Source organism: Narcine bancroftii, chromosome 3, assembly GCF_036971445.1.
Source record: "Narcine bancroftii isolate sNarBan1 chromosome 3, sNarBan1.hap1, whole genome shotgun sequence".
NCBI classification, from domain to species: Eukaryota; Metazoa; Chordata; class Chondrichthyes; order Torpediniformes; family Narcinidae; genus Narcine; species Narcine bancroftii.
In genome coordinates, this window is record NC_091471.1 from 284,786,180 (window position 1) to 284,814,117 (window position 27,938).

The 27,938-nt window shown below is 45.1% G+C and overlaps 2 protein-coding genes across 12 annotated transcripts in view; both read left to right on the forward strand.

Moving 5' to 3' along the window:
- LOC138758885 (disintegrin and metalloproteinase domain-containing protein 10) overlaps positions 1-693 on the forward strand; it is a 97,365-nt gene extending 96,672 nt beyond the window's left edge. For all 10 annotated transcript variants that reach the window (XM_069928424.1, XM_069928425.1, XM_069928426.1 and 7 more), the window contains one exon: positions 383-693. In XM_069928424.1, coding sequence (XP_069784525.1) covers positions 383-435 — 53 coding nt within the window. In that variant the 3' untranslated portion in view covers positions 436-693. The remainder of the gene's footprint in view (positions 1-382) is intronic.
- Positions 694-6,911: 6,218 nt separating this feature from the next.
- LOC138758888 (lipoprotein lipase-like) overlaps positions 6,912-27,938 on the forward strand; it is a 46,350-nt gene continuing 25,323 nt past the window's right edge. Inside the window, exons 1-4 of one of the 2 annotated variants that reach the window (XM_069928430.1) lie at positions 6,912-7,049; positions 19,619-19,803; positions 21,053-21,232; positions 21,312-21,423. In XM_069928430.1, the coding sequence (XP_069784531.1) occupies positions 6,956-7,049; positions 19,619-19,803; positions 21,053-21,232; positions 21,312-21,423 (571 nt within the window). In that variant the 5' untranslated portion in view covers positions 6,912-6,955. The remainder of the gene's footprint in view (positions 7,050-19,618; positions 19,804-21,052; positions 21,233-21,311; positions 21,424-27,938) is intronic. The other variant, XM_069928431.1, reaches the window with a different exon arrangement.

Consider the following 27,938-nt stretch of genomic DNA (forward strand, 5'->3'; position numbering starts at 1 on the left):
TCCAGTTTCCTCCCACATTCCAAAGACATCTGGGTTAGTAGGTTCATCTCCCTCTGGCCCAAATCTTTCTCACCCCAATTCCTAATACCCCATTTCTCTTCCTCCCTGTTGCCCCACTCTTCTGCACCCAGGTCCATGCACCACTTCTCCTCACCCATGGGCCAACTCCCGACTCAGACACCCTTCCTGTAAACATGCTGTTGAGTGCAGCACTGACGTTTGCACCAGGTGCCTGGAAAGTTGGTGGAATGTGAGGACAGACTGTAGATGGATGTGCGGTTAAGTGGAGCAAAGTAGGAAGTGATTGACCTCTAGGCCGAAGTCATCAGTCATCCCTGCAACAACCCTCCACCGATGGCCTTTCTCTGTTCTTGGTTTGCAGAGGAGCCGATGAGTGAGTTACAAACCTTCCACCAAGAGGCTGGTGTAATGTGATCAATCTTCAGACAGGGGGAAAAGCCTCCCCACAGACACTGACCACCCAATCAGCAGACCACCTTGAAACATCACCACCTTTCAAAGTTATGTCACTGCCAGTCGAGAAAATAATGTTCAAGACAGCAGGGAAGGAGAGGGGAGGTAGGACTGACAAGATCCTCCTCACGGAGCTGGCATCAACATGATGGGCAAAATGGCCTCGGTCTTTACTGTTACAAATCTACATTTCTATGGCATGATAAATACTCAAGAATTCTGGTAGTCTTGCGTCATTCATTTAAAGATAGGCGGCTTTTTCATTTGTTATTAAGACAATAAAATCATTCTAGTTGGTGTGGTTTGTTGTCTTTGAAGGATCACTTGATGTTTGGCTCTAGTTTCCAAGCTTCCAGGAGACTAAAGTGAAATTGAAATCACTGTACAAAGTGGTGAACCTACATCTGCCTCGTGCTGCCACTGTCTCTGATGTGAACCAGGGAACAAGAGTAATGTTAAACCCAGCGGCACAACAGCACAAAGGACGGAGGTCAGCGGCCTGTTCTGTGGAAGGAAGAGAGTGCCAGAAGATCCCTGCTGGTGGCTAGCACCCCGGACCTGAGAGACCTTAGTTTAACCACACATCCACAAACTGCACCACTGACTGTGAAGGTTCCTCCAACCTAAATAGTGTGTTGGTTCCCGGAGCCAGACTGAGCTGATAAAGATGAGGTTGGTACTCCACCTGAGGATGTCTCCCTCTGTTATAGTACATATTCTATCACCAATGTGTATATGTACAGATTATAGTGTAGGATGACTGTGATTGGCTGAGAGCGTAGCCACACCTACTGGCAGGTCTTAAAGGATTGCTCCTAGCCAGACCAGGTCATTCTGGACTATCCTCCATGTGATATGCTCCAGTCTTTTAGTTAATAAAAGCCTTGGTTTGGATCAATGTCTTTGGTTCTTTCGACGGACTCTACACCCTCCATTACCTCCTCTGGTTTCAGTCCCTCTCCAGCACCTTGCCTCTGAAGGACAGCTGCCTAGGATTTGTCTCACTGAACCTCTCTGCCTTTCACTTCTCTGAACACCTTCTCTTTGACCAAGCATGCAGGCTTCTGCCACAATGTCGCTTTCCTGGTGAGGTGCCAGGTTCAGTCTGCCAACTCCCCAGGATATTTGCCTCCATTCCAGCAGAAGGAGTGCACACCATGGGTGGAACCACAGACAAAGGGTGACTTGCTGTTCCTCTGCTCTGTCGTTCCTGAGGTGCATGGGATGCCCAGTCTCTAACTTGCTGGGTGCATTGGTGAGATGTTCCCACCTCTCCATTCACCTTCCACATGCACCGGAGAAAGGGTTTGAATGCTTCCTCATTTTCAATACTCAGGGCCTCTCAGGAGCCAGTGGTTAATTCTGCAGTATTTTTTCAAGGAACCTTTCTAGTTCAAGGTTATTATCATCTGACTGAACACATACAACCTGACAAAACAGTGTTTGTCCAGAGCATGATCCACACACATTTACACTCACAATTCGCACCACATAATAATCTCATAGATACAGAAAGATATAAATATTTTGGGATGATTTACTCACTTACGGGCTGCCGTTCAACAATTTCACAGCTTGCAGGAAGAAGCTCTCATTTTGGCAGTGTGAGTGTGGAGGGACAAGGACAAAGGGTGTGGTGGTGGGGAGGAGGGGTGAAGTGGGGTATATCGTGGGGGCATGCCTGTCGGAGGAAAGGGTGGGTGTGGATGGAGTGTGAGCAGGGATTGGGGGGTATGTCTGTCAGAGGAATAGGTGGGTGGAGTGTGGGTAGGGATGGGGCTGTAACTGGGGGCATGCCTGTCAGAGGAATGGGTGGGTGTGGATGGAGTGTGGGTAGGGATGGGGGGTGTAAGTGGGGGCATGCCTGTCAGAGGAATGGGTGGGTGTGGATGGAGTGTGGGTAGGGATGGGGCTGCAACTGGGGGCATGCCTGTCGGAGGAATGGGTGGGTGTGGATGGAGTGTGGGTAGGGATGTGGGATGTAAGTGGGGGCATGTCTGTCAGAGGAATAGGTGGGTGTGGGTGGGTGGAGTGTGGGTGAGGTGTGGGTTGGAGTGTGGGGGAGTGGTGGGGTTTTGTGGGTGGGATGTAATTGGGGTCTGAGTGGTGGTATGAATGGGGTATGAGTCAGTATGGGGTGGTGATGGGGTGTGAGTGGAGTATGGGTAGAAAGAGGGTGAGATGTCAATGGGGGTGCTAGGGAGTGGGTGGGGTGGGGATGGTGATGTATGGGTGATGTGTGGGTGAGTGGTAGGTTGTGGGTGGTGGGGTTTGAGTGGGTGGAGATGGTTGGGTGGGGTTGTGGGTGTGGTGTGGATGGGGTGGGGATGGTAGTGTGCCACTGAAATTGCAGTGGACACAACAAAATAGCCACACAAGGCATTTCTAAAGTGAATCAAATGGATTTACTCTTCATCACCTGCGCAACCTTTTAAAAGCCAGAATTGCACTTGACGTGCTGATGTCATCACACACTGATGTCACATGGCTGGTCCGATGCCTCCTGGGAGTTGTAGTACTGCTATACTGCCCACCCCGTCTTTTAGGTTGTCAACCTCTGCGATGGCTGCTGCAGTGGGGAAGATTTGTCCGCATGAGCTGGTTTAAGCCTGTCAATAGTGAAAATCTGTGGCTTCCCTCCAATGTCCAAAATACAGGTCAACCTAGTTTGTCTGAGTATCCTATAAGGTTCTTTGTAGGGCATTTGTAAAGATTGACCAAGTGTTCCCCTACGGATGAAGACATATTCGCAGTTTTTGAGATCTTCAGGCACAAAAAAGAGCATTCTCTGTGCGACGATGGTGGTATAGGCGTCAATTTTCCTATGGTCTCCCTTAGCCTGCTCAACAGTTCCTTAGGATCATCATTGCAGTTGGAATGGTAGGGGACGAACTCCCCTGGAACCACTTAAGGTGCGCCATACATGAGCTCCCACAGATGAAGCTTGGAGGACATCCTGTGGAGTTATTTTATTGCCCAGTAATACCCAGGACAGTTTTGGCCCTCTAACTGAGACATCAAGGATTACTTGAGATGTCGATGAAATCTTTCCACTATTCCATTGGCCTGGGAATGATAGGCATTCGTATGATGAATTGTACCAAGCAAGCGAGACAAGGCCGTCCACAGTGAGGAAGTAAATTATGGTCCTCTATCCGAAGTAACATGCATCAGTAAACCAAAACAACACACCCAGGAACTGAGGAATGCCAGAGCACATGTCTGTAGTAGCATAGGCCTACCATAGGCACGGCCTTGGGCCACCGCATAAACCTGTCTATTACTGGAAAAAGATAATGGTATCCTCTTGAAACAAGAAGCAGATGTCCACGTGGAAATGAACAAAAAGTAGAGTAACTGCTGGGAAGGACTGCAGTGGTGCTTTAGTGCCGCTGAACGTTTGCTTTTTGGCAGACAATGCAGGACCTCACCATTTGTGTAACATCTTTTTTAAGACCATGCCACATGAACCTGTCTGAAACCATACGAACAGTCGATCTAATCGATGGATGTGAGAGACCATGCACAGATTGAATACTCGACGTTTTTGTGATGTCAGAACTACTGGACGTGGGTGTTCCATTGATATATCACAGAGGGGTAGTTTGCCATTAACTCCAAATGGAGTTTGTGATTGCAGTCTGATAAGCATTCGTCTCGTAGTCATGTTTTTGGCCGCGGGCAAAGCTGTGTAGTCAATACCTTGATCTAAAGATGAAACCTCGAGTGGAGCAGAGTGGGAAAGTGCATCGTCTTTTCTGGAAATATGTCGTATTTTTGTGGAGAATTCTGAAAAGAATGATAATTGCCATTGTTGTCGAGCTGACCAGGGCTCTGTGACCTTGGAAAATGCAAATGTTAAGGGCTTCTGGTCGGTGCCCTCCAAAAAATAATGGAAGTGTCGAATAGACAAGTAAATGGCCAAAAGCTCCTTATCAAAAGCATTGTCTTCTCTGCATCACAAAGATAGTGGCTGAAGAATGCTAACGGTTTCCATTGCCCGTTGACATATTGATGAAGTGCACCTCCTACGGCCATACTGGAAGCGTCTGTAGAAAGGGCGGTGGCTGCATTTAAAACTGGGTAGCTGAGCAGAGTGGCATGAGTCATCAAATCTTTAATCTTCAAGAAGGTATTGTTTCCCTCTTCAGTCCAATGGATGGTTATGGCGTTTCCAAACAGTAAATCGAAAAGAGGCTTCATGATATCAGCTGCTCTCGGAAGAAATGGTCGGTAAAAAAAGTAACATTCCCAAGAATTCCTGCAGACTTTTAACCGTAGCAGGTCTTAAGTATTCAACTTGGATGGCAGCAGAGTCAGGCCTTCCTGAGTAATCCTATGCCCCAAGAAATCAATCATTTCTTGTCCAAAAATGGAATTATCTGGATTGATGGTCAGTCCAAACTTTTGAAGACGAATAAAAAATGTACGAAGATGTTCCAAATGTTCTTCTTTAGTCCCACTGGCCACTAAAATGTCATCAAGGTAAATGAAGATATTGGTCATACCATATACTAAAGCATCCCATTCAAACAACCCAAACGGGGTAACTATTGCTGTTTTTGGAATGTCTTCTGGCTCGACCGGTATTTGGTGATAGCCACACACCGTCTATTTTGGAGAAGATCTTTGCTCCATGCAAATTAGCTGAGAAATCCTGAATATGAGATATCAGAGAATGATCCGGAATGGTGGCATTGTTAAGCCGCCTGTAATCTCCACAAGGTCGCCAACCTTCATAGTGTTTAAGGACTATAGGTAATGAGGATGACTCGGATTGGGTTGATGTGTTTAAGAGTGGGTAAAAGTGATCTGGAGCAGGTAAAATATTTTGGCAGATCAATTCCCTGGTCCAACCAGTTCATGTGGACATACAACCCTCTAAATCTCCAACCCAAATCAGGCCTCGACCTCGTCCCCAAATGAAAGTCCAATCAGTGTCACTCCACCAACGCACTCATTCACTTGGCTGAACGTCAACAACTTCCCTAACTCCACTTACTTTCTCTGGATCAAAGGTCACTTGCCTGGCCCAAGATACACATCGTCCACATCGTTTGTATCAGCTGCCAAGATTTCAGAGTTCTGGAACTACAATATACAAATGTGCTGGAGAAACTCAGCAGGTCACGCAGCATTCACAGGAAGCAAAAGGTAACCCTGGATTATTCTGCCCTATCGAGCACAGATCTGGTTTCTCCACCTCTGGGAAGATGTTAATGGAGTGGGTGAGGGAGGACAGTGAAGGCTCACAGGACTAATTCCTGAGGTGGTGAGTATGTCATACAAGCAACATTAAGCAGACTGGTGGGGATGAATAGGTAATACACGACCTGCATGTATCAGGGTGGCACAGTTAGCGAAGCGTTTAGCACGATGCTATTATAATGCCGGCAACACGGGTTTGGATTTGGCGCTGTCTGTTCTCCCCACGTCTGCGTGGGTTTCCTCTGGGTGTTCCAAAACATAACGGGGTCACCAGTTATTCGGGTGTAATTGGGCAGCATGGGTTTAAATGGACAGAGTAAAACTCAGCAGGTTGAACAGCATTACGTTTTGACTTCAACCACAGACTTTTGATTTTTCTTTAAATGGCTGAATCCACTTTTACCGTGTTGTAAATGAATAAAATAAAATTTAAAATCATGGACTCTTTTTCCAGATAGACAGATGTAACAGAAGCAGTTTCTTCCAGCTGCAACACCTCTCAAAATACAGGCTCAGCAAATCTGTATAGAGATGAGAAAAATAATGAATCTTTGGAATTTTGTGCCTAAGAGCCAGGTCACTGAGGGAACTCAAGAAAGAGTTGATCGTGGTTCGATTCTGAGAATATGGGCAGAGTGCAGGGGTGCGGGGCAGGAGAGGGGCAGGGGGAGGTTCAAGGGAGAAGTGCAGGAGGGAGGTGAGGGGAGAGGGGCTGAGGTAAATATCTCTAAGTGGCCACACAAACACAAATTCCTGGATGACCCCCTTCCTCAAGTTGCGTGTGAGGATGGGATGGAATGGACGGTGGGGAGTTGGAGCGATGGTGAAGTGACAGGGGAGTTGAAGGCAGTGGGTGAGAGTGTCGAGGGAGTTGGGAGATTCTCCACCTGTCAATCAGAGGTTAGTGGCGAGTGTGTGAGGGACAGTGTGGGGAGGGGAGTTTGCGGACTGTGGCGAGTTTGCGGACTGTGGCGAGTTTGCGGGACGGTGGCGAGTTTGCGGAACTGTTAAGTTGCCTGTGTAGGGTGGGACTTCCTGAGGGAGAGGGGTATAATGTCTGCAGGCTTGACCCGGGACCTTGCAAATCCTGCACCGGCTGGGAACCGCTTGAAATGGGCTGGTTGCTGAGAGACGAGTCCGTTCTCGCCAATCACGTCTCTGCAGTTGTTTAAAGACTCAGCGAGTGCACTCGGTGTCAGTGAGTTGCGAGGCTCCGCCTCACTCACAGATCCGGCCGGTCCCAGGCGGACAGTTGCGCTCTCTCTGGCTCACCATGAGGTGTCCGCGGCTCCTGCCCCTTGCCCTGCTCCTCGGTTCCATGGCCCTGCCGGGCTGTGTGGGGAATATGGGGGCAGGTGGCGCCACAGGTGGGTGATGGTGGAGCGGAGCGGGTGGTCAGAGAATGTTTCAGGTGGGAGAGACAGAAGGGGCCAGAGAGGAGGGGGGGTGCAAAAAGTGAGAATAGAGAGGGAGGGGTGTGACAGAATGGGAGAGGGGAGGACAGACAGAGAGAGGGGGGGACGGAGAGAGAGGGGGGGGGTCGGAGAGAGAGGGGGGGGCGGAGAGAGAGGGGGGGCGGAGAGAGAGGGGGGACGGAGAGAGAGGGGGGGTCGGAGAGAGAGAGGGGGGGACGGAGAGAGAGAGGGGGGGACGGAGAGAGAGAGGGGGGGACGGAGAGAGAGAGGGGTGACGGAGAGAGAGAGGGGGGGACGGAGAGAGAGAGGGGGGGACGGAGAGAGAGAGGGGGGGACGGAGAGAGAGGGGGGGACGGAGAGAGAGGGGGGGGACGGAGAGAGAGGGGGGGTCGGAGAGAGAGGGGGACGGAGAGAGAGGGGGGGTCGGAGAGAGAGTGGGGGGGTCGGAGAGAGAGGGGGGGACGGAGAGAGAGAGGGGGGGACGGAGAGAGAGGGGGGGACGGAGAGAGAGAGGGGGGGACGGAGAGAGAGGGGGGGACGGAGAGAGAGGGGGGGTCGGAGAGAGAGGGGGACGGAGAGAGAGGGGGGGTCGGAGAGAGAGAGGGGGGGACGGAGAGAGAGGGGGGGTCGGAGAGAGAGGGGGACGGAGAGAGTGGGGGGGTCGGAGAGAGAGGGGGGGACGGAGAGAGAGAGGGGGGGACGGAGAGAGAGAGGGGGGGACGGAGAGAGAGAGGGGGGGACGGAGAGAGAGAGGGGGGGACGGAGAGAGAGAGGGGGGGACGGAGAGAGAGAGGGGGGGACGGAGAGAGAGAGGGGGGGACGGAGAGAGAGAGGGGTGACGGAGAGAGAGAGGGGGGGACGGAGAGAGAGAGGGGGGGACGGAGAGAGAGGGGGGGACGGAGAGAGAGGGGGGGACGGAGAGAGAGAGAGAGAGAGGGGGACGGAGAGAGAGAGGGGGGGACGGAGAGAGAGAGGGGGGACGGAGAGAGAGAGGGGGGGACGGAGAGAGAGGGGGGGGACGGAGAGAGAGGGGGGGACGGAGAGAGAGGGGGGGACGGAGAGAGAGGGGGGGGACGGAGAGAGAGGGGGGGACGGAGAGAGAGGGGGGGGACGGAGAGAGAGGGGGGGGGACGGAGAGAGAGGGGGGGGACGGAGAGAGAGGGGGGGGACGGAGAGAGAGGGGGGGGACGGAGAGAGAGGGGGGGGACGGAGAGAGAGGGGGGGACGGAGAGAGAGGGGGGGGATTTGGAAGAACGGAGTGTATAACTTGGGAATGTTGTTGCCGGCTGGTCTTTGTGCCTGCGAGTTGCTGGGACACCGAGTTCCTGACGGACTTGCTCGGTTCCCGTGGCGATGGCGCAGTGTTGCTGCAGACCGACGATATTTCCCGGGGCCATGCCATTCATCTTTTGTTAACCTGCGCCGAAGCAGAAAAACAAAGAGCGAGGCCGGCGTCTTTGAACAGCGAGCAGCGGACCGGGAGCCCGCGGAGGGTGTGGGTCCTCGCTCTCCAGCAGCGCACCACCACCGACTCCACCAGGGTCTCTCCCGCCCGGGAGCGCTCCCTTGGCGGGGAGACCTGCGATGCCTCTGTGTCCGCGTGTGACTGTGGTTGAGATACCTTTCCTTGTGGGCAGCGGGGAGAACCTGTCGTTCCCACAATCAGATGCCTCCCGTCTTGAAGATGGTACAGATTCTGAATCCACCTGAAGCCAGGGCTGGGGTAAGTCCTGGCTCTACACCTGAAGCCAGGGCTGGGGTAAGTCCTGGCTCTACACCTGAAGCCAGGGCTGGGGTAAGTCCTGGCTCTACACCTGAACCCAGGGCTGGGGTAAGTCCTGGCTCTACACCTGAACCCAGGGCTGGGTTAAGTCCTGGCTCTACACCTGAACCCAGGGCTGGGGTAAGTCCTGGCTCTTCACCTGAACCCAGGGCTGGGGTAAGTCCTGGCTCTACACCTGAACCCAGGGCTGGGGTAAGTCCTGGCTCTACACCTGAACCCAGGGCTGGGGTAAGTCCTGGCTCTACACCTGAACCCAGGGCTGGGTTAAGTCCTGCCTCTACACCTGAACCCAGGGCTGGGTTAAGTCCTGGCTCTACACCTGAACCCAGGGCTGGGGTAAGTCCTGGCTCTACACCTGAACCCAGGGCTGGGGTAAGTCCTGGCTCTACACCTGAACCCAGGGCTGGGGTAAGTCCTGGCTCTTCACCTGAACCCAGGGCTGGGGTAAGTCCTGGCTCTACACCTGAACCCAGGGCTGGGTTAAGTCCTGGCTCTACACCTGAACCCAGGGCTGGGTTAAGTCCTGGCTCTACACCTGAACCCAGGGCTGGGTTAAGTCCTGGCTCTACACCTGAACCCAGGGCTGGGTTAAGTCCTGGCTCTACACCTGAACCCAGGGCTGGGTTAAGTCCTGGCTCTACACCTGAACCCAGGGCTGGGGTAAGTCCTGGCTCTACACCTGAACCCAGGGCTGGGGTAAGTCCTGGCTCTACACCTGAACCCAGGGCTGGGGTAAGTCCTGGCTCTACACCTGAACCCAGGGCTGGGGTAAGTCCTGGCTCTACACCTGAACCCAGGGCTGGGGTAAGTCCTGGCTCTACACCTGAACCCAGGGCTGGGGTAAGTCCTGGCTCTACACCTGAACCCAGGGCTGGGGTAAGTCCTGGCTCTACACCTGAACCCAGGGCTGGGATAAGTCCTGGCTCTGGGGTAAGTTCTGGCTGCATATCTGTCCCCAGGTCTTGGGTGTGTCCTGGCTGCTTATCTGCCCCTTGGGCTGGGAAAAGTCCAGGCTACAAATCTGTCCCCAGGGCTGGGTTGTATCCAGGCTGTACATTCTGGCAGCTTGGGAGAATGGGCAAAGAAGTGGTAGATAGAATCCAGCATGGGGAATTGTTTGATGATGCACTCTGGTGGAAGGAATAAAAGCTTAGACTATTTTTTTAGATGGGGGAGAGAATTCAGAAAGCAGGGTTCCAAACAGACAGGAATCCTTGTGCAGGATTCCCTAAAGGTTAACTTGCAGTTGAGTCTCTAGTAAGAAAGTTAAATGCGAGATTAGCATTCATTTCAAGAGGACTAGAATATAAAAGCAAAGAAGTAAGGCTGAGGCTTTACAGGGTGTTGATCAGACCACATTTGGAGCATTGTGAGCAGATCTGGGTCCCATATCTAAGGAGGGGTGTGCTGGTGTTGGAGAGGGTCTAGAGGAGCTTTACAAGAACGATCCCAAGGATGAGAAGGATAAGGTGTGAGCAGTGTTTGATGGCTCTGGGCCTGCATTCACTGGAGTTTAGAAGGGTGAAGGGAATCGTAGTGAAACCTGTCAAAGATTGAAAAGGCAGGATAGAGTGGACATGAAGATGTTTCCAATTGTGGGAGAGTCTAGAACCAGAGGGCACAGCCTCAGAATAAAAGGATGTCCCTTTAGAACAGAGATGAGGAGAAGTTGCTTCAACCAGCGGGTGGTGAAATTTGTTTCCACAGACAGCTGTGGAGGCCAAATCACTTAGTTTATTTCCAGTGGTTGATGGGTTCATGATTGGTGGGGCGGGGGGTGGGGGTGTAAAAGGTTACAGACAAGAATATTGGGAACAATTCTTTAAAACTCTATCACTGATTCTTTTTTTTTAATTTTTTATTTTTCACATCATAAATCACATTAACCATGGTACACACTTTTTCCTTTTCACACATATACAGTGCCATTTTCTCTCCCTCCTCCCAACCCACCCACCCCCCCCTCCCGTCCATTTAAGGTATACAATCTAGGATACATTAAACCAGTCAGACAATGTTGTCACTCAACAAAATTACACCAGAAATTCTACTGAGTCAATTCTTTTCATTTCCTTCTCCTTCCATCAACTTAGGTAATGATTGTCCCCGGTAGGTTTTCGCTATTGTATTTAATGTAAGGCTCCCATATTTGTTCGAATATTTCAATATTATTTCTTAAACTATATGTTATTTTTTCTAATGGAATACATTTATTCATTTCTATATACCATTGTTGTATTTTCAAATTATCTTCTGATTTCCAGGTTTACATAATACATTTTTTTGCTACGGCTAGAGCTATCTTAACAAATCTTTTTTGTGCACCATCCAAATCAATTCCCAATTCTTTGTTTTTTATGTTACTTAGAAGGAAGATCTCTGGATTTTTTGGTATATTCTTTTCTGTAATTTTATTTAATATCTGGTTTAGATCTTCCCAAAATTTTTCTCCTTTCTCACATGTCCAGATTGCATGAATTGTTGTTCCCATTTCTTTTTTACATCGAAAACATCTATCAGATACTGTTGGGTCCCATTTATTTAACTTTTGATATGTAATGTATAGCCTGTATCCAGTTATATTGTATCATACGTAACCTCATATTTATTGTATTTCTCATCGTTCCAGAACATAACTTCTCCCATGTTTCCTTTTTATCTTTATATTTAAATCTTGTTCCCATTTTTGCTTAGTTTTACCATTTGTTTCCTCATTCTCCTTTTCTTGCAGTTTAATATACATATTTGTTATAAATCTTTTGATTATCATTGTATCTGTAATCACATATTCAAGGTTACTTGCCTCTGGCAAACTCAAACTGCTTCCTAATTTATCCTTCAAGTAGGATCTCAATTGGTAATATGCCAGCGCTGTATCTCCAGTTATATTGTACTTATCTTTCATTTGTTCAAAGGATAAGAATCTATTTCCTGAAAAACAATTTTCTATTCTTTTAATCCCTTTTTTTCCCATTCTCTAAAGGAAAGGTTATCTATTGTAAAAGGGAGTAACTTGTTTTGCGTCAATATTAGTTTTGGTGATTGATAATTTGTTTTATTTCTTTCTACATGAATCTTCTTCCAAATATTGAGGAGATGATGTAATACTGGAGAACTTCTATGTTGTACCAATTTTTCATCCCATTTATATAATATGTGTTCAGGTTTCTTTTCCCCTATTTTATCTAATTCTAATCTCGTCCAATCTGGCTTTTCCCTTGTTTGATAAAAATCTGATAGGTATCTTAATTGTGCGACTCTATAATAATTTTTAAAGTTTGGCAGTTGTAAGCCTCCTTGTTTATACCATTCTGTTAATTTATCTAGTGCTATCCTCGGTTTCCCCCCCTCTCCATAAAAATTTCCTTATTATTTTCTTTAACTCCTTGAAGAATTTCTCTGTCAGTTGTATTGGCAATGCCTGAAATAAGTATAATATCCTTGGAAAAATGTTCATTTTAATACAGTTTATCCTTCCTATTAGTGTGAGTGGTAAATCTTTCCAATGCTCTAAATCGTCCTGTAATTTTTTCATTAGTGGATAATAATTGAGTTCATATAGTTGGCCGAGATTTTTGTTTATTTGTACACCTAGGTATCTTATTGCCTGCATTTGCCATCTAAATGGAGATTCCTTCTTAAATTTTGAGAAATCCGCATTATTCATAGGCATTGCTTCACTTTTATTTACGTTTATCTTGTAACCCGACACTTCTCCATATTCCTTCAATTTCTTATATAATTCTTTTATTGATAGTTCTGGTTCTGTTAAGTACACTATAACATCATCTGCAAATAAACTGATTTTATATTCCTTGTCTTTTATTTTTATTCCTTTTATATTATTTTCTGTTCTTATCAATTCTGCTAGTGGTTCTATAGCTAACGCAAACAATAAAGGTGATAGTGGGCATCCCTGCCGTCTTGACCTGCTTAAGTTAAATTGCTTTGATACATGTCCATTTACTGTCACTTTCGCTAACGGTCCCTTATATAATGCTTTAATCCAATTAATATACTTCTCTGGTAAACTGAATTTTTGCAATACTTTGAACAAATAATTCCATTCTACTCTGTCAAAGGCCTTCTCTGCGTCTAAAGCAACTGCTACTGTAGGTGCTTTATTCCCTTCTACTGCATGAATTAAGTTAATAAATTTACAAATATTGTCTGTTGTGCGTCTTATTTTGATAAATCCAGTTTGGTCTAAATTTACCATTTTCGGTACATGCTCTGCTAATCTGTTTGCTAATAGTTTAGCTATTATCTTATAATCTGTGTTAAGTAAAGATATTGGTCTATATGACGCTGGTGAAAGTGGATCTTTCCCTTGCTTTAGTATTACTGCAATTATTGCTGTTTTACATGAATCTGGTAAGCTTTGTGTTTCATCAATCTGGTTGATTACCTCCACGAGGGGCGGAATTAATAAGTCTTTAAATGTTTTGTAGAATTCTATTGGGAATCCATCCTCTCCTGTTGTCTTATTATTTGGTAATTTTTTTATTATCCCTTGAATTTCTACTATTCCAAATGGCTCTGTTAATTTATTTTGTTCCTGTATTTGTAGTTTTGGTAGTTCAATTTTAGTCAGAAATTCATCTATTTTCCCTTCTTTCCCTTCGTTTTCAGTTCAGTATAATTGTTCATAGAATTCTCTAAAGTTTTCCTTAATTTCTTTTGGATTATATGTAATTTGTTTGTCTTTTTTCCTTGATGCCAATACCATTTTCTTAGCTTGTTCTGTCTTAAGCTGCCATGCTAGGATTTTGTGCGTTTTTTCACCTAGTTCATAATATTTCTGTTTTGTCTTCATTATATTTTTCTCCACCTTATATGTTTGTAGTGTTTCATATTTTATTTTTTTATCCGCCAATTCTCTTCTTTTACTAATATCTTCCTTCATTGCTAATTCTTTTTCTATATTTACTATTTCCCTTTCCAACTGCTCTGTTTCCTGATTATAGTCCTTCTTCATCTTGATAACATAACTTATTATTTGCCCTCTAATGAATGCTTTCATTGCATCCCATAGTATAAACTTATCTTCCACTGATTCCGTATTTATTTCAAAATACAATTTAATTTGTTTTTCAATAAATTCTCTAAAATCCTGCCTTTTAAGTAACATGGGGTTTAATCTCCATCTATACATTCTTGGAGGGATGTCCTCTAACTTTACTGTCAATATTAAGGGTGAATGGTCCGATAGTATTCTAGCTTTATATTCTGTTTTTTTTACTCTATCTTGCATACGAGCTGATAACAAAAATAGGTCTATTCTTGAGTATGTTTTATGTCTAGCCGAGTAATATGAATATTCCTTTTCCTTTGGGTGTTGTTTCCTCCATATATCCAAAAGTTGCATTTCTTCCATCGATTTAATTATAAATTTGGTTACTTTGTTCTTTCTGTTAATTTTTTTCCCAGTTTTGTCCATATTTGAATCCAAATTAAGGTTGAAATCCCCTCCTCTTAATATGTTCCCTTGCGTATCTGCTATCTTCAAAAAGATATCTTGCATGAACTTTTGATCTTCTTCGTTAGGTGAATATACATTGAGTAGATTCCAAAACTCCGAATATATCTGACATTTTATACTTTGTTTATCTTCCCTTTCCGTTTCTCCATCATTTCTTTTCCTTCTTATCCATTTCTGTTTTCTTGTTTTGAATCCTTTATAAGACAACATTCCTAAAACATCAAACATTTTCCTCATTCTCCTATTTAAAACTTCTTTAGCCCCAATCCCCCCCTTCCCCTCCTGAGTTGTCCTTTATCCCTTGTCGGACATCCACATCTCCCCTCTCCATTTGGATTTGTGAATTCACTCGCAAGCGTCAGCTGATTTTGCAGTGACCGTAACACCCCGCCACCCAGCCCCCCCAGAAAAGATTTCGCTTTTCATATGTGACAAAGGTCACTCTTTTAATTCCCTCCTTATTCCCTCTATTCCTTTTCCTTCCCTTATTAATTCTTGTCTATACTATCTATATTTTCCTCTAAATACGGATACATTCATGTATGCACATTATACATATACACACATATACCCCTTTACCCACATACATATAAATCGTGGTCATTTTTACTCTTATTACATGTCTTCATCTCTCTGTTTGTTTTGTAGTTGTTTTGCAGATTTCCTTGCTTCCTCTGGATCCGAGAATAGTTTTTTTTCCCCATAAGATCGTTTTTGATGTTTTGAACTCTTTCCTCCTCTTCAGGAATTCAAAACTTGTGTCTTTTTAGTTTGCAGTCTTTTGTACTCTCATTACCCGTCTTCATCCCTCAGTTTATTTTTGTCTTTACCCACATACATATCAATCGTGCTCATTTTTACTCTCATTACCCGTCTTCCTCCCTCAGTCTATTTTTGTAATTGTTCTGCAAATTTTCGTGCTTCCTCTGGATCCGAGAATAGTCTGTTTTGTTGTCCTGGAATAAATATTTTGAATACCGCTGGATGCTTTAGTATAAATTTATACCCTTTCTTCCATAAAATCGCCTTTGCTGTATTGAACTCTTTTCTCTTCTTTAGGAGTTCAAAACTTATATCTGGATAAATGAAGATTTTTTGCCCTTTATACTCCAGTGGTTTGTTGCCCTCTCTTACTTTTTCCATTGTCTTCTCCAGTACCTTTTCTCTTGTAGTATATCTTAGGAATTTTACTAAAACAGATCTTGGCTTTTGTTGTGGTTGTGGTTTAAAGGCCAATGCTCTATGTGCCCTTTCTATTTCCATTTCTTGCTGTAGTTCTGGACATCCTAGGATCCTAGGGATCCAATCTTTTATAAACTCTCTCATATTCTTGCCTTCTTCATCTTCCTTAAGGCCCACTATCTTTATGTTATTTCTTCTGTTATAATTTTCCATTATATCTATTTTCTGAGCTAACAGTTCTTGTGTCTCTTTAACTTTTTTATTAGATTGCTCTAATTTCTTTTTTAAGTCCTCTACCTCCATTTCTACTACTGCTTCTCGTTCTTGCACCTTGTCCATTCTTTTTCCCATTTCTGATAAGGTCATATCTATTTTATTCTTTTTCTCTTCTGTATTGTTTAGTCTTCTTAAATCATTAAATTCTTGCGCTTGCCATTCTTTAAATGACTCCATGTATTCTATAATAAGAGAAAGTATATCCTTTATCTTGCCTTTCCCTTCTTCTTCTATTTCACTGTACTCTTCCTCTTCCTCTGGGTTGGCCATCTGTTGTTTCTTTGTTGCCCTTTTCTTCTCTTCTTTCTTGTTTTCGTTGTCTTCTGTGTTCTCCTCTTGCTGCAGGTGTTCTGCAGCTGTCGTTGCCGGCTGTGGAGATCGACTCCCCACCTGGTCACCCCTCCCGTCGGTGTGTTTCTTTTCATGTGCATGCGCGGTTGCGCACTTTTACTCGGCTCAGCGAGCCATTTTTGTAGTCCATATTCTACCGACCTGAGGGAGCGGTTGTTCTCTCTCCACCGCGGGCCTCTTCGAACAGGTAAGGCCTTTTCCTTCATCTTCCGTTGTCTTCCTCTCTTCTTACCGTTGGTTTCGACTTTTCTTTTTTTGTCGCCATCTTCTTTCCACCTTTATATTCACTTTACTTTGATTTTTATTTCTGTGCCTTTGTGTTTTGCTTTGTTTTTTCTGACTTTTCTGGAGAGGGCTGGAGTTCACCGTCCGGCCACTACTCCATCACGTGACTCCTCCCTCTATCACTGATTCTTAGGATTAAATGAGAACCATGTCCTTTTATTGCTTTGTTTGGTTATTCTCTAGAAGAGAGGATTTTCTTGAATTCAACTCAAAAAAGAAATAGTTGCTTTTACTTCCCTGATGGCCAGACGGGCAATTTGAATCAGATGGCGAGATGGCAGAGCACCAGCTTGTGTGCAATGGTTGCAAGATGTGGAGTTTGGAGAAAATGAGATCTAATGTTAAGTAGATCAAGGTTGAATTTGACAAGATATGGGGCCCATTCATGGACTAAGATCACAATTTGATGGTTTAGGCAGGGGTGCTCTGGGGGTTTTCATTCCGATGTCTGAGAGCCAATACTCAATTCTTTACAACTTATTTGCTGGTGACCATGTTTAATGGGAGGGGTTAGGGTGGGGGTCTTGTGTTTTTATTTTTTTCTACAACTAAAAGAATTGGTCTATTTAGATAATCACAATGTATATCTCAGTATTAGAGTATGAGGTGAAATTCTCATAAGGATTTTTCATTTTTTTAGCATTATCTAAGATAATGTGACTCAATCTGTATTGCATTATATAAAAGTCATAATTAATTAATATCTAAACAATATATACATGTAATACTTATCTCTGTCAAATTAATAACATTTTAAAAATAAAAGGAAGGTTATGGGGAGAAGGCAGATAATGGGCTGGATCCTGGGGAGAGGAGGGAGTGGGATGGGGACTTTGAACATTTGGATGGTGGCACAAATGGTTAAGGGGGCCATGGGTGTTATAATCAAATTTGCCATGATCGTATTACATGCCAGAATGGAATTGATGGGATGAATGGCCTGCTCCCGACCCCAGCTTGTATCGATCAGTGAGGCGAGGGAAAAGTTCAGAATGTGTGGAGAATTTGATGTTGGCTGTCACTTCGAGGTGCGTGGAGGGGAACAGCCCTGTGCATTGTGAGGGCAGGGTCGTTGTGAGGGAGGGGGGGTCGTTGTGAGGGAGGGGGGGTCGTTGTGAGGGAGGGGGGGTCGTTGTGAGGGAGGGGGGGTCGTTGTGAGGGGGGAGGGTCGTTGTGAGGGAGGGGGGTCGTTGTGAGGGAGGGGGGGTCGTTGTGAGGGAGGGGGGTGGTTGTGAGGGAGGGGGGTGGTTGTGAGGGAGGGGGGGTGGTTGTGAGGGAGGGGGGGGTGGTTGTGAGGGAGGGGGGGTGGTTGTGAGGGAGGGGGGGTGGTTGTGAGGGAGGGGGGGTGGTTGTGAGGGAGGGGGGGTTGGTTGTGAGGGAGGGGGGGTGGTTGTGAGGGAGGGGGGGTGGTTGTGAGGGAGGGGGGGTGGTTGTGAGGGAGGGGGGGTGGTTGTGAGGGAGGGGGGTGGTTGTGAGGGAGGGGGGGTGGTTGTGAGGGAGGGGGGGTGGTTGTGAGGGAGGGGGGGTGGTTGTGAGGGAGGGGGGGTGGTTGTGAGGGAGGGGGGGTGGTTGTGAGGGAGGGGGGTGGTTGTGAGGGAGGGGGGGTGGTTGTGAGAGAGGGGGGGTGGTTGTGAGGGAGGGGGGGTGGTTGTGAGGGAGGGGGGGTGGTTGTGAGCGGGGGGTGGTTGTGAGGGAGGGGGGGTGGTTGTGAGGGAGGGGGGGTGGTTGTGAGGGAGGGGGGGTGGTTGTGAGGGAGGGGGGGTGGTTGTGAGGGAGGGGGGGTGGTTGTGAGGGAGGGGGGGTGGTTGTGAGGGAGGGGGGGTGGTTGTGAGGGAGGGGGGGTGGTTGTGAGGGAGGGGGGGTGGTTGTGAGGGAGGGGGGGTGGTTGTGAGGGAGGGGGGGTGGTTGTGAGGGAGGGGGGGTGGTTGTGAGGGAGGGGGGGTGGTTGTGAGGGAGGGGGGGTGGTTGTGAGGGAGGGGGGGTGGTTGTGAGGGAGGGGGGGTGGTTGTGAGGGAGGGGGGGTGGTTGTGAGGGAGGGGGGGTGGTTGTGAGGGAGGGGGGGTGGTTGTGAGGGTGGGGGGGTGGTTGTGAGGGTGGGGGGGTGGTTGTGAGGGTGGGGGGGTGGTTGTGAGGGTGGGGGGGTGGTTGTGAGGGTGGGGGGGTGGTTGTGAGGGTGGGGGGGTGGTTGTGATAGAGAGGGCCCATTATTGGAGGGTGGATTTTTGTGATAGAGAGGGCCCATTATTGGAGGGTGGATTTTTGTGATAGAGAGGGCCCATTATTGGAGGGTGGATTTTTGTGATAGAGAGGGCCCATTATTGGAGGGTGGATTTTTGTGATAGAGAGGGCCCATTATTGGAGGGTGGATTTTTGTGATAGAGAGGGCCCATTATTGGAGGGTGGATTTTTGTGATAGAGAGGGCCCATTATTGGAGGGTGGATTTTTGTGATAGAGAGGGCCCATTATTGGAGGGTGGATTTTTGTGATAGAGAGGGCCCATTATTGGAGGGTGGATTTTTGTGATAGAGAGGGCCCATTATTGGAGGGTGGGTGTCATTGTGAGGATGGGCATCATTGAGAGGTAAGGGTTGTATGTAGGATGGTTACATGAGGACATTGTGTGTCATGTTCGATGGGGCTGCAGGGAATGGGAGGAGACCATTTGGTGATCTTCATCACCATCTCTACCAGATCCATGTCAGCCCAACCCACTGGCTCTTCCTGAGGCTCAAGTGGTGGAGATGCTGGGGTCTTTAGGAATGGTGAAATCTCTGGAGATGGATGTCAGGCTGTGCTCAGGGTGCTATGTTCCACTCCTGCTGTTGATTAGAATGACAGACAAGTGGGTCACAACAGTACTATTTCTGGTGTGCTCTGCAGTTTCAGTGGACAGAGATACGTACAATCCTTGCTTGTGTTCAGTACCTCCCTTTGTATTGCAATGACTATGAATGCAAGTGTGGGTGGGATGGACGTTCCATCCTCATTGAAGAGTATGCCAGGAATACAGACACCCAGAAGGATCTCTGCTAGGTGTAATGTCTCTGCCAATTTAGGCCTTTACCTCTTCCTTTCTACAACAGGATCACTCGGGATAGGCTGTATGCTTGGTGCACGTTTCATTGAGAAAATTTATCCCATCTTGTTGCCCCCCCCAAAAGGTGTTCTTGAGCTCCAGACCAATGACATTGAAGACCTGAACCGTATTGAAACCCAGTTCTCTCTGCGAAGCCGCTCGTCCCCCTGGGAGGATGGGTGTTACATCATCGCGGGACGTGTGGACTCTCTGGCCAAGTGCAGCTTCAACACCAGCAGCAAGACCTTCCTCGTTATCCACGGGTGGAGTGTGAGTGCTTCTTGCTGAGCATGCACAGTTTGGGTGGCAGGGCCCATCACAGCGTGGGATGTCTCAGAGGCCCTGTGTTACAGGCAGCTGATGCCCACACTTCGGGAGATGAAGGGTGAACTCGGAGGGGTCTTACACTAATCTAGAGAAACAGCTTCTTGCAGTGAGGGCGTGCAGAACAATGAGCTCAGTTTCACAAAAACGTGTGTCTGAATATTACTAAATGACAATTAGAGATTCAACATTCAAGATTTCTTTATTGTCATTCAATAAAAACACCAATATTAACCCCAGGTCAGAAATATTCAGGGAGTAAGTGATAAATGGGATGGATATCAGGGAGGATTTGAAGGAAGAGTGAGGGTAAAGAGCATTGGGGGAGGAGAGGCTTTAGAAATGCAGCGGAATGGCACAGCACACACTGCCCCCGGGGGGGGTGGTCGGAACTGGGGCCTCTTCCTAAGATCGGGTGATGCCTGAAGCCTCTTTGTGTGAAGGTCAGTGGGACTCAGCTGGAAGATGTGAAGGGCAGAATTTGACTACAGACCACCAGCCTAGCCTGAGGGATATCGGTCAGGCTAGGGTACTCATGGAACAAGGCCAGGCAGCTGAATGCCCTGATGTGAATGAAGCCTTGTGGAGCAACTGGCACCTCTGACCCTGAGACACACCCCTGGCCCCTATGTATACCCATTACTGAGCCTAGAAGGGAAAAGAATTGCTCCTTTATCACCCCTTTTTCTCCTTGACCCTTTACTGTTCTGTGTACCCTGTACTTTTGAAGTTTAGTCATAGTGTGTTACAGCAAAGACACTGACCTCTCTTGACTAGTTCCATTTCCTTGTGTTTTGCCCACATCCCTCCCTTTCCCTGTCTCTGCTGGAATGTTTTCAAATGTTGTAATTGGGCCCAGTTACTTCTGGAAGATTGCTCCATATACTTTGTGAAAATGTTTCCCCTCTGCTCCTCTCTAAATCTTTCCCCTCTCACCTAAACCTCTTCCCTGTAGTTTTAGACTCTCCTCACTTTGGGGGAAAAAGACAGTACTTTGTGATGGTGTGAACAGGTCCCGGCCCCTGCACCTTTGGTTTTGGGAAGTCTGGGTCGTACCCCTTACTCCAGGTGTCAGGGAATCTGGGGTGGCATCCCCATCCCTGGGATCAGGGAGTTTGGGGGAGAACCCCTCCCCATCCCTGGTGTTGGGGATGTCTCCCACCTCCCTCCTCATTCCTGCCTTGTCCCTTTTCAGGTGAGTGGGATGTTTGAGAACTGGATTGAGAAGCTGGTTGTTGCTCTGTACTGGAGGGAGCCTGACTCCAACGTTATCATTGTGGATTGGCTTAATCGTGCTCACCAGCATTATCCAATCGCAGCCCAGAATATTCAGCCGGTTGGCCAAGACATCGCCAAGCTCATCAACTGGTTGGAGGTGAGGGGCTCTAACACCTGTTGCCAAGGAAACCTTCCTCAGGAATTCTTTTTAAACCATTCTATTGCACTTCTTGTAGAACCAGGAGCGAATTCCAGCTAGCAGGATGCATCTGATTGGATATAGCCTGGGAGCACATGTGGCTGGTCATGCAGGGAGTCTCGTCCCCACCAGAGTTGGCAGGATTACAGGTAATTCTTCAGAAATCTGTGACCAGGGTGTTGGGAGTTCTTTGTAATATTTGACTGCCTTGCAATGGATGGGAGGTTGGAGATTGTCATAGACCTGGCTACGTTTGCTACCATCCTCATTCCTGAGCACTTGAATTCCCAAACCAGATGGTGATGCAACCAACCAGTACACTTTCCACAGAAGTTTGATAAAGATTTGGCACATTGTCAGATATTCTCTCAGCGTTCTTGGAAAGTAGAAGGGTTTGTGTGCCTTCTTCATGCTTGCCACAATGTGCTGGACCCAGGAAAGGTCTTATAATATGTAGATTCCCAGGAATTGATTTCCCCCCCTCCCCTACCTCCTGTGCATTGTGAGGGGGAGCAGCCTAATGTGGACAGATGTGTGGTCCCTCAGCTTTTTCTTCCTACAATGAACAATCAATTCCTTGGTGATGCTGAGAGCAAGAGTTAAACAGGAACATATGCAGATGTTGGGTTTGTAATGCAATACACCAAAGAACTGGAGAAACTCAGCAGGTCAAGCCTGACCCTCCATCAAGATATAAGCAAGAACAGGCACATGGCTGAAGGGAGGAGGAGAGGGGGGAGGAAGGGGCAGGGGGAGTAGCACGTCAACTTGTTAGAGGTCATAGGTGGAGACAGGTGGGAGGACAGAAGAGATAAAAGCTTAAAAGTATTGAGGGTAGTTTTCTGAATGGAGGGGGGAAAGGGGTGGGGAGCAGGACAAAAGGAGACAGATGGGGAAAGAGAAATGGGAGGGGGTTAGCAGAGATTGGAGAGGTCAATGTTAATGCCATCTGGTTGGAGGGATATCCGATGAAATGTAAGATTTTCTCTTCAATTCTTGGGTAGCCTCGGTTTGGCAGTGCATGACACTGAGGAAGAGGAATGGTGTGTGGAGTTGGGGTTGTTGCAGCAGACGGAGTGAAGGTGCTAAGCAGGGTGGGCTCCCAGTCTATATCTAGTCTCTCTGGTGTGGTGGGGGGGGGGTGTGTGCACGGTGGGAACTCGGTGCGAAGAGTAGCCCTTCAGGTTCACAGGTGATGCAGACTTTCTTGTTTAACAACAAGTCATCTGGGTCAGGCAAATACTAGTTTAGGGCAGCATCTGTGGAAAGAGAACTTGTTAACACTTCTGACCTGGGGCATTCGTCAAATCTCTCTCCACGGATGCTGTCTGACCTGCTGAGTATTTCCTGAAGTTTCTGTTTTTATTTTAGATTTCCAGCATTTGGGAGAGTCTCCACCAGCCTCAGAATAAAATGCTGTCCCTCAAGAACAGAGATAAGAAATTTCTTCAGCCAGAGGGTGGTGAATTTGTGGAATATGATGCTGCAAATGACTGTGGAGGCCAAGTCATTGGGTATATTTAAAGCAGAGATCAAAGGTCATGTGGTGAAGTCACAAAAATGGGGTTGAAAGAAAAACTACATCAGCCATGATTCGAATAATGGAGCAGGACTCGATGAGCCAAATGGCCTAATTCTGCTCCTAAGTTTTATAGCATTATGGTCTTTTGGAGCCATAGAGTTCTCTTGTATGAAAACAAGCCCTTAATTCCAACTTGTCCATGCTGATCCCATAATCCTGTGATCAACGTATGTCCCTCTAAACCTTTCTTATCCAGAAAAGCAGCCACATTTTACAAAAGGACCACATTCAATTCCAAGAGTCTGACTCTTTGTCCCAGCCAGGTTTGGAAAATGATGCTCAGTCCCATTTTTGTGACCAACCCAAAAATATGAATGTACAAGTCATTTCCCACAAATATGATCAGATCAAGGTTCATTTTATGTTGGCCTAGGGATTTGTCAAGTTTCTATACCCTTGGGTGTTCTGTGTGAGCAGATAAGAAGGCAGATTTTGGAATTGTGCAAAAATAACAGGGTGGTTGTCATGGGAGACTTGAACTTCCCAATTATTGACTGGCACCTCCATACTACAAGAGGGATAAGTGGGGCTGAATTTGTCAGATGTGGCCAAAAAGGATTCCTAACACAGTATGTTGACAAGCTGACTAGAGGAGAGGACATACTGGATCTAGTGCTGGGTAATGAACCTGGTAGGATGCACCCCCAGATTCAAGAGCAGTTGCTCCCCCTCCACCATCAGACTCCTCAAAAACACACTCAATCAGGGACTCACTTAAGGACTCTTGTGCATTTTATTGATTTTATTTTTAATTCTCTAGGTATTGCACAGTTTGTTGACTTTCATTATCTGTTTACAGTTCTCTATTTGTTTACATATACACACTGATTTCAGTTTTTTTGCATACCAATTAGCGGTAATTCTGCCGCGCCCACGGGAGAAAAGAACCTCAGGGTTGTATGTGATGCCATGTATGTTCTCTGACAATAAATCTGAATCTGAGGGTGACACTAGGGGAGCATTTTGTACACCGTGACTACAACTCCCTTACCTTTAGCATAGCTACAGTCAAGGATAGGAGTAGAGAAAATGGGAACATGTTTAATTGGGTAAAGGCTCATTGTGATGGGATGAGACAGGGACTAGAGAGAGCAAATTGGGAATAGGTGTTCTCAGAGAAGATTCTGACATAAACTTCCCTGTTTTTGGGATGTCTCCCATTGGATGCACTTGGGCATTTTGGTTCGCCTGCCTTGGGAACACCATTCTTTCTGAACGAGTTTTTCAGCTGCAAAAGATGGGATCGTAATTTAATCCCAAATGAATCACTGTGACCATTTTCAGGCCAAATCTCACCGTATCAGGAAATTCCACTGGGAGCGTCTGACCATGAGACCCCTGACATGATCCATGACAAGGATGGTGTCATTCCCTGTGAAATGTAGCAGGGACTGTGGACTGTTGGATCCACAGTGAGCAGCTGTTGGCCCTTGAAGTATCCCTTAGCACGCTCTCTCTGTTCTTGGTCAGTTGTGTTTGAGGTTGTTTCTGTATAATTGCTCTGTCATGGTCACAGCCGTTGCTGTTGTGCTACCAGAAACTGCAGCTGTTGCATCTCCCCTCAACTGCATAAATGTAGTCAGTGGGAGGGATTGAAATGTGTTTATTTTAATGCTTTAGGAATGAGGGAGATGAACTTAGAGCATGGATCAGTATGTGAAATTACGATGTGGTGGCTGTTACAAAGAATTGGCTGAAGCATTTTTTAAAATTTTTTATTTTTCACACTATAAACCATATTGTTCAAGATACATACATTTTCTTTATCAAATATATACAGTGTCGTTTTCTCCCTCCCCTTCCCTCGTCCCCTCCCTCACCTCCCCTCCCACTTATTTAAAGTTCAGAATCTAAGAAACATTAAACCCATTAAACAATGTTGTCACTCAATAAAAATAAACAAGAAATTCCACTGAGTCGGTTCTTTTCATTATCTTCTCCTTCTGTCATTTTAGGTGGTAGATGTCCACGGTAGGTTTTCTCTATTGTGTTTCATGTATGGCTCCCATATTTGTTCAAATATTGTAATGTTATTTCTTAAATTGTATGTTATTTTTTTCTAATGGAATACATTTATTCATTTCTATATACCATTGTTGTATTCTCAAGTTATCTTTTAATTTCCAGGTTGACATAATACATTTTTTTGCTACAGCTAGGGCTATCATAACAAATCTTTTTTGTGCTCCATCTAAATCAAGGCCAAATTCTTTGTTTTTATATTACTTAGGAGGAAGATCTCTGGGTTTTTTGGTATATTGCTTTTTGTGATTTTATTTAGTATCTGGTTTAGATCTTCCCAAAGTTTTTTCACTTTCTCACATGTCCAGATTGCATGAACTGTTGTTCCCGTTTCCTTTTTACAGTGAAAACATCTGTCTGATACTGTTGGGTCCCATTTATTTAACTTTTCAGGTGTAATGTATAACCTGTGTATCTAGTTATATTGTATCATACGTAACCTTGTGTTTATTGTATTTCTCATGGTTCTGGAGCATAGTTTCTCCCATGTTTCATTCTTTATCTTTATGCTTAGATTTTCCCATTTTTGTTTGGTTTTACCATTTGTTTCCTCATTCTCCTTTTCTTGCAGTTTAATATACATGTTTGTTATAAATTTTTGATTATCATTGTATCTGTAATCACATATTCAAAATTACTTCCTTCTAGTAACCTCAGACTGTTTCCCAATTTGTCCTTCAAGTAGGATTTCAGTTGGTAGTATGCCAACCTTGTATCGTCAGTTATATTATATTTATCCTTCAATTGTTCAAAGGATAATAGTTTATTTCCCGAAAAACAATTCTCTATACTTCTGATCCCTTTTTTCTCCCATTCTCTAAAGTAAAGGTTATCTATTGTAAAAGGGATTAGCTGATTTTGCGTCAGTATTAGTTTTGGTAGTTGGTAATTTGTTTTATTCCTTTCTACATGAATCTTCTTCCAAATGTTGAGCAGATGATGCAATACCGGAGAATTTCTACGTAGTACCAATTTTTCATCCCATTTATATAATATATGTTCAGGTATCTTCTCCCCTATTTTATCTAGTTCTAATCTAGTCCAATCTGGATTTTCCCTTGTTTGATAAAAATCTGATAGGTATCTTAATTGTGCGGCTCTATAATAATTTTTAAAGTTTGGCAGTTGTAAGCCTCCTTGTTTATACCATTCTGTTAATTTATCTAGTGCTATCCTCGGTTTCCCCCCTTTCCATAAAAATTTCCTTATTATTTCTTTTATCCTTGAAAAATTTCTCTGTTAATCGTATTGGTAATGTCTGAAATAAATATTGTATCTTTGGGAAAATGTTCATTTTAATACAGTTTATCCTTCCTATCAGTGTTAGTGGTAAATCTTTCCAATGCTCTAAGTCGTCTTGTAATTTTTTCATTAGTAGTTTGTATAGATGGCTGGAGTTTTTATTTATTTGTATACCTAGATATCGCATTGCATGCGTTTGCCATCTGAATGGTGATTCTTTCTCAAATTATGAGAAATCCACGTTATTCATTGGCATTGCTTCACTTTTATTTGCGTTAATCTTGTACCCTGACACTTCTCCATATTCCTTCAATTTCCTGTGTAATTCTTTTATTGATATTTCTGGTTCTACTAAGTATATTATAACGTCATCTGCAAATAGACTGATTTTATATTCCTTGTCTTTTATTTTTATCCATTTTATTTTCTGTTCTTATCAGTTCTGCCAGTGGTTCTATGGCTAATGTGAACAATAAAGGAGATAGTGGGCATCCCTGCCTTGTTGATCTGCTTAAGTTAAATTGTTTTGATATATATCCGTTTACTGTCACTTTCGCCAATGGCCCCTTATATAATGCTTTAATCCAATTAATATATTTCTCTGGTAAACTAAATTTTTGTAGTACTTTGAATAAATAATTCCATTCTACTCTGTCAAAGGCCTTCTCTGCGTCTAAAGCAACCGCTACTGTTGGAGCTTTATTTCCTTCTATTGCATGAATTAAGTTAATAAATTTACAAATATTGTCTGTTTTTCGTCTTTTTTTAATAAATCCAGTTTGGTCTAGATTTACTATTTTTGGTACATAATCAGCTAATCTGTTTGCTAATAGTTTAGCTATTATCTTATAATCTGTGTTAAGTAAAGATATTGGTCTATATGACGCTGGTGCGAGTGGATCTTTCCCTGTCTTTGGTATTACTGTAATTATTGCTGTTTTGCATGAATCTGGTAAGCTTTGTTTTATCAATCTGGTTGATTACTTCCAGGAGGGGAGGAATTAATAAATCTTTAAATGATTTATAGAATTCTATTGGGAATCCATCCTCTCCTGGTGTTTTATTATTCGGTAGTTTTTTTATTATCTCTTGTATTTCTACTATTTCAAATGGTTCTGTTAATTTATTTTGTTCCTCTATTTGTAATTTTGGAAGTTCAATTTTAGTAAAAAATTCATCTATTTTGTCTTCTTTCCCTTCGTTTTCAGTTTGGTATAATTGTTCGTAGAATTCTCTGAAGTTTTCATTAATCTCCGTTGGAATATTTGTGATTTGTTTGTCTTTTTTCCTTGATGCCAATACCATTCTCTTAGCTTGTTCTGTCTTAAGCTGCCATGCTAGAATTTTGTGCGTTTTTTCTCCTAGTTCATAATATTTCTGTTTTGTCTTCATTATGTTCTTCTCCACCTTATATGTTTGTAGTGTTTCATATTTTATTTTTGTATCTGCCAATTCTCTTTTAGTTGTATCTTCCTTCATTGCTAATTCTTTTTCTATATTTACTATTCCCCTTTCCAACTGCTATGTTTCCTGATTGTAGTCCTTCTTCATCTTAGTTACATAACTTATTATTTGCCCTCTGATGAACGCTTTCATTGCATCCCATAGTATAAACTTATCTTTCACTGATTCCGTATTTATTTCAAAATACATTTTAATTTGTCTTTCAATGAATTCTCTAAAATTCTGCCTTTTAAGTAGCATGGAGTTTAATCTCCATCTATACATTCTTGGAGGGATTGTCAATATTAGGGGTGAGTGGTCCGATAATATTCTAGCTTTATATTCTGTTTTTCTTACTCTATCTTGTATACGAGC